This window comes from Talpa europaea (assembly GCF_964194135.1).
Source record: "Talpa europaea genome assembly, chromosome: 7".
Lineage (NCBI taxonomy): Eukaryota > Metazoa > Chordata > Mammalia > Eulipotyphla > Talpidae > Talpa > Talpa europaea.
The window spans coordinates 37,426,750-37,443,442 of record NC_140074.1 but is presented as its reverse complement, the minus strand read 5'-3'; the positions used below and the strand labels follow the sequence as shown (position 1 = coordinate 37,443,442).

The window sequence follows — 16,693 nt, the reverse complement described above, 5'->3', positions numbered from 1 at the left end:
CCTTGAAGTGTGCCCAGCAGAGAGGCAGCCCCTGGGAGTTTGCTAGAGTTGCTGTTTCAAGCCCCACTGGACCTGCTGGATCAAGGTGGCTTCAGACCCTCAGGTGATTTACATGGACTCACATTTTGAGAAGGGGGGAGGGGGTTATACCCCCAGGGTGTCCTAGATACCCAGGCCACTCAGTGTCTGCCATGTCACCTCATGCTGACCTGCTTTCTGTCCATCCCTTCTCTCACAAATCCCACAGCACCACACAAGTTTTGCACGGTTTTGTTTCATTTTTCTAATAGGTCCTTTATTTTTAGTTCCACAGAAGGAGGCAGAGCAAGATTTTAGTAGAAAGGCAGCCACCCTCAAATCAGGAGCAACCCAAGCCATTAATATTGTTCCTTCAGATCACCTGTTCCAACGAGGTGGTCCCAGGGAGGACACACTCACCTGGAAGCTAGAATGGTCTATATTCTTTAATGGCCCTAGGCAGGATTCAAGGGCTTTGTTTGCTCTTAATTTTTCTTTTCTTTTCTTTTCTTTTTCCAGGAGTGCTCATTTTACTGAGCTTCCAAAACTGCAGGACTTTGGATGACAATTTCTCCACACAGGGGGTGTGAGGTGACTGTTCCTGAGGTTCCAGGAAATATTAAGTATTGGGTCAAGTTCTTATCCAGTGAATTCTGTCCAGAGTTCGAGGCTCTGGGACTTTAAAAGACAGAAGAGGGTCTATTAATTTCAAAGAAAGACATATTTGTTTTTTTTTTTTTGACTTTTGCAGAAGATTTATTTTATTTTATTTTATTTTTTTTTATAAATTTTATTGTTATATTCCCCATACAATTGCAGCCCCCCATTCTGACCCCAATCCCTCCCCTCCCGCCCCCGCCTCCCTAAAAGTGTCTCTGGTTCATAGTTTTTTGTTGATTTTGATTTTCACTTTCTTATAGTTATTCATTTTCCTGGTCCCTTATTTAAGTTTTCTAGATTCCTGCTATGAGTGAGACCATCCGGTATTTTTCTTTTTCTTTTTGGCTTATTTCGCTGAGCATGATCCCTTCCAGCGCCATCCATGTTGCAGCAAATTGCATGTGTTTATCTTTTTTGAATGCTGAGTAATATTCCATGGTATATATGTACCACATCTTCTTGATCCAGTCATCTATTTTTGGGCATTTGGGTTGTTTCCAAAGCTTAGCTATTGTAAACAGTGCTGCTATAAACATAGGGGTGCAGGTGCTCTTTGGAATTGATGTTTCTGTGTCCTTTGGGTAAATACCTAGGAGTGGAATTGCTGGATCATATGGAAGCTCTATGTTTAGTAGGTCCAGAAATCTCCACACAGCAGAAAGACATATTTGATTAAAGATTTGAAGGTTCAAACCTAAGAATTTCACCTGACCATTTCTAGTTAGAAATTTTTGTTCCTTTTTTTTCCCCTTAAAAAAAAGGTCAGGTGTAAGGCAGCAGCCCTTCTGCCTGCCTGTGACTACGCAGATGTTTCTCTTTGCAAATCTGTCCTTTTCGGGGGCAGCTTTTGCTATCCCCTTGTGTCTTTCTAAGTCCCTTTTATTCTTCCCTCCCTTTTTATCATAAACCTGCCCTTTTGGATATTTAAAAAAAAAGTCAAGTATGGGAACTCAGAATTTGATAAACTATTGAGGAACTAACAATGCTTTTCTCAACTTTTTACTTATTCATTTGTTCATACATTTATATTTACTTATCACCTCTTATGTGCCAGTCACTCTGCTCTGACAATCTTTTTACCTAATTGGCATGAGAACATATCCTTCTAGGAAAAGTACATACGTCAGATGGAATTCACATGAAGCAACATCTCTGATAGAGTTCCTAGGAACCTCAATGTAAAGACACTGTTTGGTTACGTGGTACTTAAACTTCCATGATGGTCTCTGATTTCTCATCTCACCTGCCTACCTCTGTTGTGCCTCAGTCTACCCATCTTTGCCAACACATGCCAAACCCTGTCAAGAGACTACCTTATTGGAATACCTTTCTTTCTCCAATGCTTTAAAACCCTTAAAGCTTTTCCAGTTCCTTGTTTTCATCTCTGCAGAGGCTTCTATGCTCTCACCACTTGTTCTTAATTATTAATTATTCTCTCCTGTGAGTCTGCTAGAGTTAAGCAGCCTGCTTGGCCACCATTCCTTGTTACCTGCAGTTCTACATTGCTAAACAAAAGTCAGAACTGCCTTTCAGAACCGGTCAATCAGTCATAAGAGCCAAACCTTACAAAGTGCCTATCAAATCAATCAAGAATAGAAAACTTGATCACCCTGGGAAGGCTATGTATCACGAGGTATGCCAGGAATATCCAGGTGGGGGCGTGGGGGGAGCGAGGAGCAGTGCATAAACAAACTCCTGACTCATACATCAAGAGGTATGACTGGGAACTCCTGGGGGGGAAACGAGGACCGATCTATGACAAGGGCCATGGGGCTGGGGAGGGGGGCGGAGGGGGTCTGGTTTCAATTACAACATTTGGTTAACAAGCTAATAACAATTATCTGCAATTATCTGGTCAACAGACTCCTGTCCCCCCAAGCCCTAGATGATGAAAATACATTTCACTTCACCCATCTTTTTCTCCTTGTCCTCCTGCCCCATGTAAACTGATGCTGTATGATTATTCTGTCAATCAAAAGGCTAGGATGGGGCTTTTTCAGCAGCATCCTGCACTGTGCAGCCTGCTCTATAAATCCCCTTTCTTCATCAGTGTGGTGTTACCAACGCAACACTTTGTTATGTGTTTCTCCAACATGGTGCCTGTGCTACAGTCTGGCACTGATTCTGTTTTTCATTATGGTTGTTTATTTGCATATCTCACAGAAAGCTTTCTAAGCATGAAGCCCATGTCTTATTCTTTGTGTTCCCCCTCGCGCTTAGCTGCATGCCTGGCAGGACAGAGTCAAAATTGCTCACAAAATATTTTGGGTTATTAGAGGCTTCTGGGCCTATAGAGCATTTGCATGTCTTGGTCCCCCGTGGTTGTTTGGGAACATGAGTTCAATTCTCACCAATGAGCTGTAAGCAAAGTGATGTATCACATTTCGGGGCCAAAATTTTCATTACTAACATAAGACCTTCAGTGTCATCTTTTCTCTTGGCTATTGTGACTGTTAATGTTCCAGAGAATAGTTCCTCCCTTTATTGAGTCTAAAAGGAGAATAATGCCAGCTAATAGCAGAGCCTTAGCTGACCTGTGATGGACTTCGTGAGTGAACTAGAAATAAACTTTGTTGTTTAAAGTCATTGGAATCTGGGCCTGTTTGCTACAAGGCCAACATTAACCCATTCTCACTGTTAAACTTACACGTGGTAGGTGCTTAATAATTACTATGAGTCAATAAACTTTTTTAGAAAAAGTATTAGAAGCAGCAATTAACAATTTCATCAACTGTAAGTTAACCAAGTAGAATTGCCAGGCGTAACCTCAAAGTCAAGAGAGGCTGTGTGATGTAAGATACAGCCAGTCAGTTGTGGGTTTACAGACTCACCCTGGATGGCCGTGACCACTGATCTCTTTCTCAGAGCTCAGCATCTTCTAATCTCAATTGCACCTTATAATATTTATCTTGCAATATTTTTGTGAAAATTAAAGAGAGTAAATGAAAAGTATCGGCACATGGAGGCATTCAATAAATTATTATAATTCTTTAGATGTATTTTCACATTGGGCCATGTGAAATGTCAGAAACACGAGGAGTTATACGTATTTAATTATACATAACTTAAGTCAGGGTGTTTGTTGCTACTCTTTTTGTAGTGGCAAGTTGCCTGCCCCCACTTTTCCGCCACCTGCATTTAAAAAATGTAAATCAATTTGGGTCCCTATTGATTTTTAAAAGATTTATGAGACTACTAAATGTGAAGAGATAATTTATGTCTAAATCTCACTTTCTCATTCATAGAGATGAATATTTTTAATGAATTATCCAGTTTCCCTCAGTGCAAGACACCAGTGACTTGTATTCAATAAATAAATGGATTGAAAAAAGGAGAAAAAAAATGGGCTCTGACGTCTTTACTTTTTTTTATGTTTTTGTGGATAGGAGATGGAAATTATTTGCTTTTGAGGCTCTCAGTTATATTTACAAAATGTAATAAATAATTCTGGATTTGATGATAAATCTTCTCTGTTTTCTGCCTTTCTGTTTTGATTTCCATTACTTGTGAACTATTCATCCCAATGCACCTAAATAAAGGGTTTGAACAATTTGAATGTCAGAGTTCCATGATAGTTTACAGTTACTGCCATGGTTTTTTGTACAACTTGATTACACTGTTGGCTGTGAGGAGACATAACTTTCATCCTTCAACATAAACAGAGAATGACTCACTCTTCTGAGGCAGTAAATAGCAATACCATCTTTATACTTCTTAATTTTCCTGTAACTTAGAAGCACATTCCCTTGAAATATTTTATAACTATTGTGATGTGCTTTAGAAAACATTATGTTCCAAAGATAGGTTCTTGTTTCTAGCACTTTAATAAGAGGGAGGCACTTCTTGGTATTCACCTGAAAAACAAACAAAAAAACCCCACAAATTCGAAGAGATATCTTCATGTCCATGTTCCCTGCAGAATTACTTACAATATCTAAGAGTTAGAAACAGCCTAAGTGCCCAATGGCAGGTGAATGGATAAAGAAGAAGTGTATATTCACTCTGTGGAACAGTACTCAGCTGTAAAAAAGGATGAAGTCCTGCCATTTATAAAAACATGGATGGAACATCTTAGTGAAATAAATCCAATGGAGAGAGACAAACACTGCATGATTTTACTCCCATGTGATACATAAGGAAACAAAACAAACTGATCAACTAAATATAATAACAACAAAAAAAGCGTTTAGACTGGAAGACCATATTAGTGGTTACCAGAGGGAAGGGAAAAGAGGATGGAGTGGGTAAATCAGGTAAACATAGTCAACTGTATGGTGAAATTAGACTTTTTGTGGTGGACTTAATACAGTATAAATAGATGCTAATTTATAACAATGCATACCTTAAACTGTTATGTTATAAGCTAATGTTGTTGCCATTAAAAAAATGAAAGAGGGAGAAAAATTTCGACATCATATTTTCCAATCCAACTAGGGTTTTGTACACTAATGTTCTAGGGAAACTTCCAGCCCAGGGTTAACCAGTATAGTGTAGGAGGGGCCCTCTCAATCATTATTTGGTCAGTAAATTAAATGATTGTGTTATGAATTGCTGGGTCTACCATGACCACCGGGTCTTCCAAGTGCTGGAGCTCTGGCAACAGTGGTATTTTCTCCTGCAGCAAGGCCTCCATAATTGCTTCAACCTGACAACTCAGGTGGTCTCCTACCAGAAGAGCACAAGTAAAAATCTACATTTCCAACAGTAATAGCTGGGATGGGGAGGGCTGCGATGAAAAAGAAAATCACAAGATGTTTCTGATAGGAGAGATTCTGGGGTCTCATCTGCTGGGAAGAAGATCCTCCGGCATCAAGATAACAGACATGCTGATCTGCAAGACTGAACTCTCCATACCCTAGAAGCTGACGCCTATAATCAGAACCATCATCTATGGGATGATTATTACAGGTGAATTTATTACAGCTGAATTTATTACAGCTGATATTACAGGGCTGAATATCCAAATGGACACTGATTAATATTGAATGAATGAAGTGAAATATTGGACCATGGGTCACAACAAGAACATGGTGGGGGAAGAGGGAGAGAGAATTCCAGAAACTCCTGTATCCATCCAAAGAGTTTGCAAAGAAGGGACAAAAGGGGATGGATAGCAGCTGCATGTCCTCTGCCAATTTTGTTTAAAATTCCTTCATTTAGGTGGAAAGGGGGGTGCCAGGGGAAGGCTCCGAAGCAAAGAAAAGCAAGAAAGGGAGAAGGAAGTGTCCAGTGCTCAATGAACCCACACGTGTGAAAGGCTAATCCAGAAATCACTCAGTAATCACCACCATGAAGTCAGACCAGGGTGACATCGCTCGCTCCGCCTAACCTCACCCACCCTGCTCCCACAAAGCCTCACTTACTAAACCAAAGTGACCTTCTGAGTCCGGCCACACGGCCTCAGCTCCTGGCCCCTTGGCCCTCCTATGCACGAGCTTCTACACACCATTAGCTTCCTTCCAAAGTCCCCTGTACCTCTCATTCTCATCCAGAATACACTTTTCCTGTTTTCGAGAGAAAGTACTGGCCCCTGTGCTCAGTCAACAGAAACTGGAAGGCAGAGGAATGTTGAGTTTCCGGGGCATCTATGATCGCATGGGAGAGTCTGAAAAGGGGGTCAGGATTCAGGTGCTTCTGTAGGATTTTAGGTGAACCATCAATTTCCCTCTTTCTCTCCATTTTTCCACCTTTATTGGAGTCAATAGCATTGGCTCCTCACCATCACACACTGCTGGGTAGGTGTCGAGGACAGCAGGGTTGGCCTGTCTGTGCAGACTGACCCACACCTGGAAGACAGGGCAGAGCTTAAGGAATCCCAGCTGATGTCTTTAAGCTGTATTCTTTTGATTTTTTCCTCCAGTCCCACCTTCTCTTGTGCCAAAACAACTGTTTTTCTGCTTGGGCTTCTGCCCCGTCCTGACTGAGGAACAGGGTGCTTTCCATTTCTGTGCTATGACGCTGTGTAGAGGCAGGAATAGACATGGTGCAGGTTTTCTGATCCCATGCAGACCAGGTAAAGGAAGAGTCAGAGTCCTCAGCGGCTTTTTGCAGGTCTTTTATTGGGGTTCACCAGACATATGGCAGGCAGGGGTGCTGGGAGGCCAGGAGGCTGGCAGGCCTCCCAGCACCCAGCAAGTCTTCACTCTATCTGGGCTCTCCGGCCTTCTCTGCTTCTTTCTCTGCTTCTGCTACTTCTTTCTCGGCTTCTCTTTTTGGCTTCTACTGGCGTCCCCGTGAAGCCGCCCTTAAAAGAACAGTCTTAGCTCAGCTGAATCCCATCTACCTATGCCCACACCCTACTCCAGGTGCCCGCCATCAGGCATGCACTCAGGACCACAAGGATCCGTCATCTATCCTGATGGCGGGAGGGCAGAAAAGCCTGACATTTTCTTTACCCTACACGCTGTTACTGAAGCAAGCACACATCTGTCCTCTTTTTTCACTTTTTATTTTTATTTTTTTAAAAGATTTATTTATTTATACAAGAACTGGGGTACAGTCAGAGGCATGGGAGGGTGAGAGAATCCACCAGAGTCAGAGCAGGGAGCAGAACAGGCAGAAGGACCAAAGACACTGCTGAGGGGAGCAGCAGTCGAAGCGGGTCTGTCACACCATGTGGGATTCTCCCTGGTTGGCCGGGAATCGAACCAACGGTGCAGAGGCTGTGGACAGCTTCACAGCACGGCGCTCAACCTGCTGCACCACCTGGGAGGCCCTTTTCACTTTTTGAAAAACGTCTTGACAGGGAGTCATTGCGGGAAAAGAGTGCATGCCACAACACAAATAACAGAGAACGCAGAAGTAACAAGAATTTTTTTTTTAACAAGTCACTGGTTTCATTCTTGCTTATTTTAGAGGCATAAAAGGGGTATTGTGCACACAATAGCAGAGATGCAAGTGGCTAGGGACAGAAGCAGTCAGAGTAAAAAGAAATCGAATCATCTAAGAATTCACATAATTAATCATAAGAAATACAAAAGTGCAAAAATAACTTCAACAGAAATCCTCCACTCGTATGTCTCCACCACCATGAAGGAGACATGGGCTTGCCAGCAATACTTCCTATGCCCATGGTGATGTTTTCCCTTTATCACATCCTGCAGATTTTCCTATACTTTTTCCTTGATGGCCCACCTCACAACAGATAAATTCCTGTGGAGGGGAGTAGCCTGAGCCCAGGAGCACCCTCTTCATTTTATGTAAATTTTATGTAAATTAAATTTTCTTTCTCCTGGATCATGCTTTCTTACCCTATTTCTCAGCAAAAAATCCCACCAAAAAAAAAAAAAAAGTCACGGCTATGGACTCTCAGAAGCCCCCTTAAAGGGTCATAGAGAGAAAGAACCTGCTTGATAAACTCATAGCACTGGTTATGCTTCATTGGTACTGGAGGAGGGAAAGCAGAGACACACTCACTTGTTCAGTTATTCGTGTGATCCCAGGAACTAAGGCTGACCTGTCATACAGCTCAGACTAATTCATTGCTCCGTTTTGGTCTAAAACAAAGACACAAAACCCTTTGGGTGGGCACCATGAGTATAGCTCTCATCACTCTAATACTTAATAGTAACTCTGGGGCTCTGATCTACCACTTATCTGTTTTGAAACCCAACTCTATCTTTCAAATTGGGTTATTTCCCAGCATTTTGGAGTGACAGCAGTATTGATAATAACCATAACAGTGAGGATGATTGCAGCTAGCTTTGATAGAACACTTCCTATGTGCCAGATACTGTGTAAACATTTAATATGGATTATCTACTCTGGTTTCTATGTCCTAATAGAACTATCTTAGCCATCTATTTCTACCTTTAAAATTGCCACAAAACTTAAGAGCTTAAGAAATACACATTTCCTATCTCATTGTTTCTGCGGATCAGGAATCTGGGCATGACTTAGCTTTAAGGTCTTTCAATCGAAGAGCTGCTCAGGATACAGTCATCTCAAAGCTCAAATGGGTGAAGATTTGACTCCAAATTTATGTGATCATTTGGTAGTATGCAGTTTCAAAAGACCTCCGTTCTTCACTGACTATTATCTAGATGCTGTCTTTAGTTCCTCGTTATATGGACCTCTTCAGCATGGTAGCTTCCTTCTTCAAATGGTAAAAGCTAGGAGGGCAATAGAGACAGTCTACTGGCAAGAAAAAGTCACAATCTTTTATAACTTACTTATATAAGTGATATCCCATAACCTTTGTTATATTCTATTGTCTAGCATCACATCACTAAGTCTAGCCCACATTCAATATGTCCTGTCCACACTCAGGGTGACATGGAAACCTGGAGGCGGGCATCTTCCGGTATCATATCAGAAATCTGCCTACCTCAAAACCAGTCAGGGAAGGAGGGAGAATGGGCTTTTTTTAGGATTCCAAGGACAATATCAAGACCACAAGATGGAAGCACTTCAGGGTGAGAATTGAAGCTAATAAAGGTAGTGACTAGGAGGTGCAATGGCTTGTATTAATTTTGATGCTATTTTTTTCCTCTGTCCTATGCCATAACATGCAGGTAGAGCTGACAAGACATTGAGTATGGGGCTAGAATCTGTATGTGGAACTACTAGGGTTTTTTTGAGCAGGAAGAATGGGATATGGTTCAAATATTTCCAGTGATCCAAGAATGATAATCAGTGGTTGAGCAAAACACAAGCAAGTTTATCAAACACCTATATATTACCCAGAAGTGACCTTGGGGTCTCAACATTTGGGTCTCCATAATGGGATAATATAAAGACCTGAATCAGAGAGGAGCCATACTGTTATCTTTTATAACCATCCCCAGAAATCTTCCCAAATCCCCAAAGCTCTGTCCATTAAAATCTTTCCTCCCATCACTCTCTTCCTTCTGAAGCTCATCTTTAAGCCAACAGAGAGGGGGATCAGGGAGCTCACCCTGTGGGCTTTTCTCCTGGAATATTTCCAGTATCATGGTATCAGGACATTAAAGAGATATTAAGAGAGGCAAGACAAACATGTAAGTGTCTTAAAAACCTCCCTTTAGTACAGGAAAGAAAGAAGAAGTCAGGAAAAGACTACCTGAGAAGATAGATCATCAAAAAATGCTAAAATTTTCCAATATTAGCAGGGAATTACCCACTGTGGGGATTAAGAATGCCCTTTTATTCAAAGGATGGGAGATCTTCCCTCAGCTGACAAAGGTCAGCTGATCCTTGTAAGCTGAGGGGCCCATCTAGCTCAGAAGAGCAGGACAGCTATTAGAAACCACTCCTTCATGCAGTCCACAATGCTGTGTTTTTAGGTTAATCCTCCAAGCATATTAGAGTTACTTGCAATGGTTAATGAGTAGCTTCTAAGTGCCTGCTTCATTTAATTGTCCAAAGGCCAGTTGATCCCAGAGTGTATAAAACTGTGAGCTGGCTAATGAGAGCATTCTCTGCAAGCAAGGGAAGCAGAGGAGTGGCAGGGTCAGGGAGCTGGGTTCCAAAGGAGCAAGGATGCAGAACAGAGCTGGTCTAGTTCTCTGTGCCCTTGTCCTCCTCACGGGTTTTCTTATGATCTGTCTGGGGGCCTTCTTCATATCCTCAGGTTCAATATTCAATTGCTTCGAGAAACTGATCCTGGCCTACTTACTTCTTCCTCTGGGGTTTGTGATCCTTCTGAGTGGGATTTTCTGGAGCACCTATCGCCTGGCATGTGAAAGCAAATGGATGTTCACTCATGTGCTCAGACAACACCATGCTCGGGGGGCAACCCTGCCTTTAGCCACAGTGGACAGGTATGTACTGAGAAGCCAGGGGACTGAGGAGGGTTGAGCTGGGACCAAGTTCTGGGCAAGCTGAATGACTTCTAATTCTACTATGGAGCAACTTACATGTGCCATGGGCTGTATGTCTACACCCAAAGCTGTATTGTCAGGGGAATTACTCTTGGGTTAACCAATAGGAAGAATGGTGCCACCTTTGCAGAAGACCATAAAGTAGGAGGGATTTATTTCAGAGAGCCCTTCCCCCACCCCACCTACATGAGCCAATTGAAGAGACTTAACTCTTAGGTTCATTGGCTGTGTCATAGGGGCTTGTCTGAGAGGAAGGTGGTGGTTGGTTATTCCCCATAACTTGGCTCTCAGAATATAAAGAAATCAAGTCCTAGGCCAAATTCTTCCACATGAAGAATGAACAGACTGGCATAAAAAAAAAAATCTTACAACCTCTTCATGAGCTCAGTGAAGTCCCAGCTTACTATCCTTTTAAGTGTTTTCTTCACACCTTGCATGAAAGTTTTATTCAATGCAAGAAAATAATAGTCCAGAGGTAAGATTCCATTAGCCTTACAACCTCATACCAGTTAGGATGGCTATTATTAAAACACACACACACAAACACACACACACACAAGCAGAAAACCGTGAGAATGGCAAAAATGTGGAGAAATTGAAATCTCTGTGCACTCCTGGTGGGGATGTAAAATGGTGCAGCCTCTATAGAAAATGAGATGTAGTTTTCTTAGAATATTAGAGAGAATTACCATCTGATCCAACAATTCTGCTTCTGGGGATATAGACAGATAATCGAAAGCAGGGACTTGAACAGGCATTTGTACATCGAAGTTCATAGTACATAGTACATAGTACATAGTACATAGTACATAGTACATAGTACATAGAAGTTCACAGTAGCCAAAAGATGGAAACAATTTATTCATCAGTGAATGAATAAGAATAACTAGTAGATACATAAAGTGGACAACTATATAGTTCTGAAAAGGGAGGAAAGTCTGACAAATGCTCTAAGATGGACACACCTCGAAGACATTATGCTAAACGAAATAAGCCAGACAAAAAAACACAAATACAGTTATGATTCCACATATAGAGGTAGCTTACAGTAGTTTAATTCATAGAGAGAAAATAGAACAGTGGTTACCAGAGACTGGAAGGAGAAAATAGGAAGTTATTACTTAAAGTGCACAGTTTTAATTTGGGATGATGGACAAGTTCTGGAAACAAACAAAGTGGTGGTGGTTGAACAATGTGAAGGAACTTACTGACACTGAATCTTACACTTAAAATGGCTAACATGATAAATTTTACATCACATATATTTTACCACAATAAAAATATTTCACTTAATCTTATTAGCATTATCAGTTGTTTTATATTATAAAATATTAAAAATTTATATAATATTTATAATATATTATATATAAAATATTAAAAAAGTGTTTTATAATATAGAACAAACTCCTAATTCTTGACTGAATACAGGACTTTTTAAGGATAAAATTGTGGCATCATCCTAAAGATATAGGCTATTAGCCACATAAATGTTTGTGCCTCTTCACCTGTCTAAAAATAATTTAGCTACTTCACCTACTGTGAGTATAAGTAATTTTACCCAGGATGGTTGATTTTTGACACTATTATTTTTTATAATAATGAATAAGATACTAATTACAATAACCAAAACCACTTCTAATGATTATTACACTGACTAGCAAGTTCTCTGGGGCATGATAAAAAAATTAATTAAACAGTCTAGTGATTGTAGAAGTGATCACTTCTAGAGGGATAATTTTTTTCTTGGGGTGGGGGGCAAGGGATAAATGTGATATGATTTACTGCCTCCAGAGTATGAATTCCTGATAAGAGAAACGGATGATCTTTATTTAGAATATAGCTTAAATTTACTAACACGTGTCTGACATTACATTGTCTGTACAGGAATATTTTAAAGTAAATTATAGACATCGTGACACCTCTGTGTCTCCCTGCAGCATCTATGTGATGCCCACCCCACTCAGAATGCCTAATAAGTCAATCAATGTTAACTACTAATATCTTAGAAGCATTTACACAAAATGAGTACCCACATGAAGGTAACAGAGCAACTGGCTTGCAGTGGTGGAATTCAGGGTGCTGGTAATGTGAATTGGTGTGGGGGTGGGGACTAGAATTTGGGGGCAGATGGCAGTCATTCTGGAGCCTCTCAAATCACTCCAGACAACAGCTCACCTTTCTGTCTTCGGTGCCTTTACACATGTACCCATGACACAGCCTTGGCTATTCTGAGTGAGGCTGAGATTATGCTGTACAGTAGACAGCTCCTTCAGTGATTTGGCTTTGGGCCTGGTAACATTTGGAATGGAACTACAGCTACAAATGGCAGTCCCTGTTCTGTTGTGGTTACATACCATAAACAATCCCTGTAGGCACTGGAAGGATTCTTTCTATAAATATACACTCAACCAAGCTCACCCTCTCTCTTCCTCACTGGCCACCCCACCCCCAATTCCATTCATGAAGGAGAAGCCAGAAGGATTTAGCAATTAGCAACATTGGGTAAGATTGCCAATGAGTACATCAGCTCTGGAGTGAATGGCTCCTTTAGCAATAGGTCTGTTGGCATTAAAAAGGGCTGCAACTGAAATCTACACAAAGTTGTCAGCTGAACTTGAGAAACGAGTATGTATTTTTGGAAACTAGCTCAGACTGGTGGGGAAGAGAGAAGGCTCTGATGCAGTTCAGGAATCTACATGCAGTTGGTTTTCATTCATTATTTTGTTGGCTGTGAGGATTGGGCAGTGAGTGCTATTAAGTAGATGTTGTATGTGAAAGGGGGCAAGGATGTGAATTGACTAAATAACTGGGTAGAGGGAAGTTCCAGAACCAAGGTGCCCAGTTCCCTGCTCCTGATAAACATTTCACACTGAAACTCCTGTTTTAATGAGTAGGACAGAAGGGACACGTGGACTAACCAAAGTGAACCATAAAGGCACAAAGCCTGTGACCAACAGAAGGTTCCACTAGAAGAGCTGCACATCTTTAAAAAAAAAACTGGTGATACCAGGGAAGAAGTGCCTCTATTCCAAAATAAATGATTCTTAACCATTTAACTTTGCACAATGTGCTTTGACAGAGGCAGACATCTGCCCCAGCATTAAAATGGAAATAACACATGTATGTCTGTGGCATTTTGTCCCCCAGACCAGACTTTTACCCGCCTGCTTATGAAGAGAGTCTTCCTATTGAAAAGCAGACCTGTCCTGCCATGGCCTCAGATGTTCCTCCACCTCTGTACATGAAGATGGACCTTGAATTCAAAGATGAACATGATGCCCGCCCAGAGGCCCCGCCGTCCTATGAAGAGTCCATAGTGGTCAGGGTGGCGGCAGCAACATCAGGGCAGGATACTGAGAGGCAAGGCCATGCATGCTGAAGCAGGAAGCTCCCTGGCATGGCACTCACGGCCAGCCCCTCCTGGAATAGGCTGCTAATAATAAACACAGGCCAGGGACTGGGGGAGGAAACCCAAGTCAGTGACCCTGTGTGAGCGCACCGGGGATTCTGTGTGGACAGTGCAGTTCCCCAGATGGGCTTGGCCTGCCGGGGTGGGGTGGGAGCCCTAGAAGGCTGGGGTTGGCATCAAGCACATATTTCAAAGGATGTGTGTCAATCCCAGCCCAGGTGAACCTTTGGCCTGCAGACATGTACGGAGAGCTCAGGCCCACATAGTAGCTTTCTCCTCCCACTCAACTCCCCTCCAGGAAGCACTTTGTGTCTAAAGTTACAGATCCACACATTTTCAGACTCAGGACACTTATTTTTAAGCCCAACTTTTCTTCTTCAGCTTTATTATGTTTTATTACATGTTTTAAGGCCAGGGGCAAGTCAAGGGGCAGGGAGGTGGAAGTAGAAGCAACCTGATGCTTTTCAGCTATGACAAGAAACTTCAGATTCTCTGGGTCTTAGTTTCCTCCTTTGCCAAGTAAGAATTTAATGTTGGAAGTAATATCTATTATTATGGAAAGCCTTTATGTGGTAGGTTCTGCGCTATAAACTTTTTGTGCTTTTATTTCGCCTTCATTATAGTGTTGAGAGATAACGTTATTCCCATTTTACAGACACATAAACTGAAAGTTCGAGATATTAAGAAATTTTATAATAGCAACACAGTAATATCCAGGAGTATGAAGAAGTTTCCTTAGAGGGACTTGGGAAAAGGCATTTACTTTGAACTTTTGTGCTAGAGTAGTCCTGTCTTCTCTCCTCCCAGGAAAGAGTTGGGACTTCTCCCCTCTTTCGGACAGTGGCCCTAAGGGTATGTGATGCCCCAGGGTTGCTGCAAAAGCTTCACCCCTTGGAGAGGCCACTGAGGTTGCACAGGTGTTGATGGGCGTCTCTTTGTTGGGACCTCCCTGGTGGCACAAGGGGTTGAGTCACATCACTATGAAGCTGTCCACAGCCACTGCAGCATGGCATGAGTTCGATCCCCTGCCAGCCAGTGAGCTGACCCACATGGTGCAGACCTCTCCTGTCTCACCTGCTGCTCCCCTCAGCAGTGTATTTCAGTCCATCTGCCTGTTCTGCTCCCCACTCTGTCTCTGGTGAATCCGCTCACCCCACTTTACCTCTGGTCTGTACCTCAGTTGTTACATGCATAAATAAATAAATATTTTTTTTAAAAAGAAAATGTGTCAGCCTTCCACATTTTCTCCTGAAGGTTGGCCCTGGCCTCAGATGCAGTTTTCTCCATCTGATCATTACACTGATGATGAAAGCGCCCCTAGTGATAACAACCCACCACTGGTGAGCGCACACAGGACAAGGCTTTGGACAGTGGCAGGAGCAATTAAGATCTTTTGAAGAGGAAGAAGTTTAAGATGGAATGTGGCCTCCGTGGCCTATGCTTCCTCATTATTGCTGAGTGAACAGATTAAGCATGTCCTTATAGGAAGCCACATAAAAAGGAAATCCTGGTCCCTTCACACTAAGCCTGAATTTGGGAATCTGTAATTTGAATCCTTGACACAAGGGCAGAAATGAATATGAAGGTCATGCATGTTTGCCCAACAGAAGGGCAATCCTTTAGTAGCAGTGCAATTTATTATTCCTCTCTTGTCATCTATTTGCCTCCCTCCAATTGATGGTTATCTCGAACTTTTCCCTGGGGTGTGAGCACATTCACTGGCTGAATAAGCTCTATCACTTGCTCACTGGGCTTCCTTCCAGAATTTGCAATGTAATAGATGGTGTTTCTAATTACTAGTAGTTATGTGAAACAAATGTTAATTTTGCTTTACATTAAAAAATTGTTTTAATCTCTTTACTGCAATAAATTTTATATTTAAATTCCCCTGTCCTTTTTATCATCAGTGTTTTGTAACAGGGAAAAAAATCAACAAAGAAACATAAATCAGTTTTATTCTCTATGTGGATCTAATACAACCTCCAGATGAATTAATTTTTTTGTAACCCTAAACACTATTGAACATCAACTAGTGATTCAGAAATAAGCACGTGCTTTTTGAAAGAATAAATGCCTGTGACAGGCATTTATTGCTTTTGAAAAAATTAGGTATTGTATATATTTATGTATTATATCCATATATTACACACACACACACACACACACATATATATATGCAAGTATTAAGAAAATGGGTATTACCCAAAACAATTCCTACTTTTGAGAGATCTAGCAATTAATACCTACTGGGTAAGTCAGACAAAAGTGCTTGCTTTTGTTAATAATAATTCACTGAATGCCCCTGGTGGGTTTGCTTAGGGAAAGTAGACATTGAATCCCCTTATCCTTCTTAAGTTTATGATAAAATTAAAGGTGATAAATTGGGAACCATTAACTCTTGCATGGCAGAAAGGCACCTAAGCTATGAGGAAGTGCAAAAGAGGCAAACTCACTGCAAGAGTCTGCTCATTCCCTCCTCTCAAATGTGAATGGCAGCACTGGGGAAGAAGCTAATCTTCCCCTACCCTCTTATGTCCATTTGGCTGGGAAACAATTACATCCACACAGAGAGATTAACAAGAGAAAAGACAAATGCTAATTACGTTCTCCTGGAGGCCCATACATAAAATAAGAAAACCTCTCCTCTGGCCATCCTAGTGAGTTATATAGTCTCCAGAAAGAGGGCAATGCATTTAGAAGGGAAAAGCAGAACAAAGAACTTGCAATTTAAAGAAAAAGGAATTTTGCAGGGTTTGCCTACATAGGCATGGAAAACAGACCTTGCAAGATCTACTCGCAGTGATGT

At 41.5% G+C, this 16,693-nt stretch overlaps 1 protein-coding gene across 1 annotated transcript; it reads left to right on the top strand.

The window, feature by feature from the left end:
* Nucleotides 1–10,128: 10,128 nt before the first annotated feature.
* TMEM252 (transmembrane protein 252) lies at nucleotides 10,129–13,857 on the top strand (the record flags this gene model as incomplete). The annotated part of the gene is made up of 2 exons (XM_084239042.1): nucleotides 10,129–10,418; nucleotides 13,626–13,857. The coding sequence occupies exons 1-2, from the start codon at nucleotides 10,138–10,140 to the stop codon at nucleotides 13,855–13,857; spliced, it is 513 nt and encodes a 170-aa protein (XP_084095168.1). The 5' UTR covers nucleotides 10,129–10,137.
* Between the last annotated feature and the right edge of the window lie 2,836 nt (nucleotides 13,858–16,693).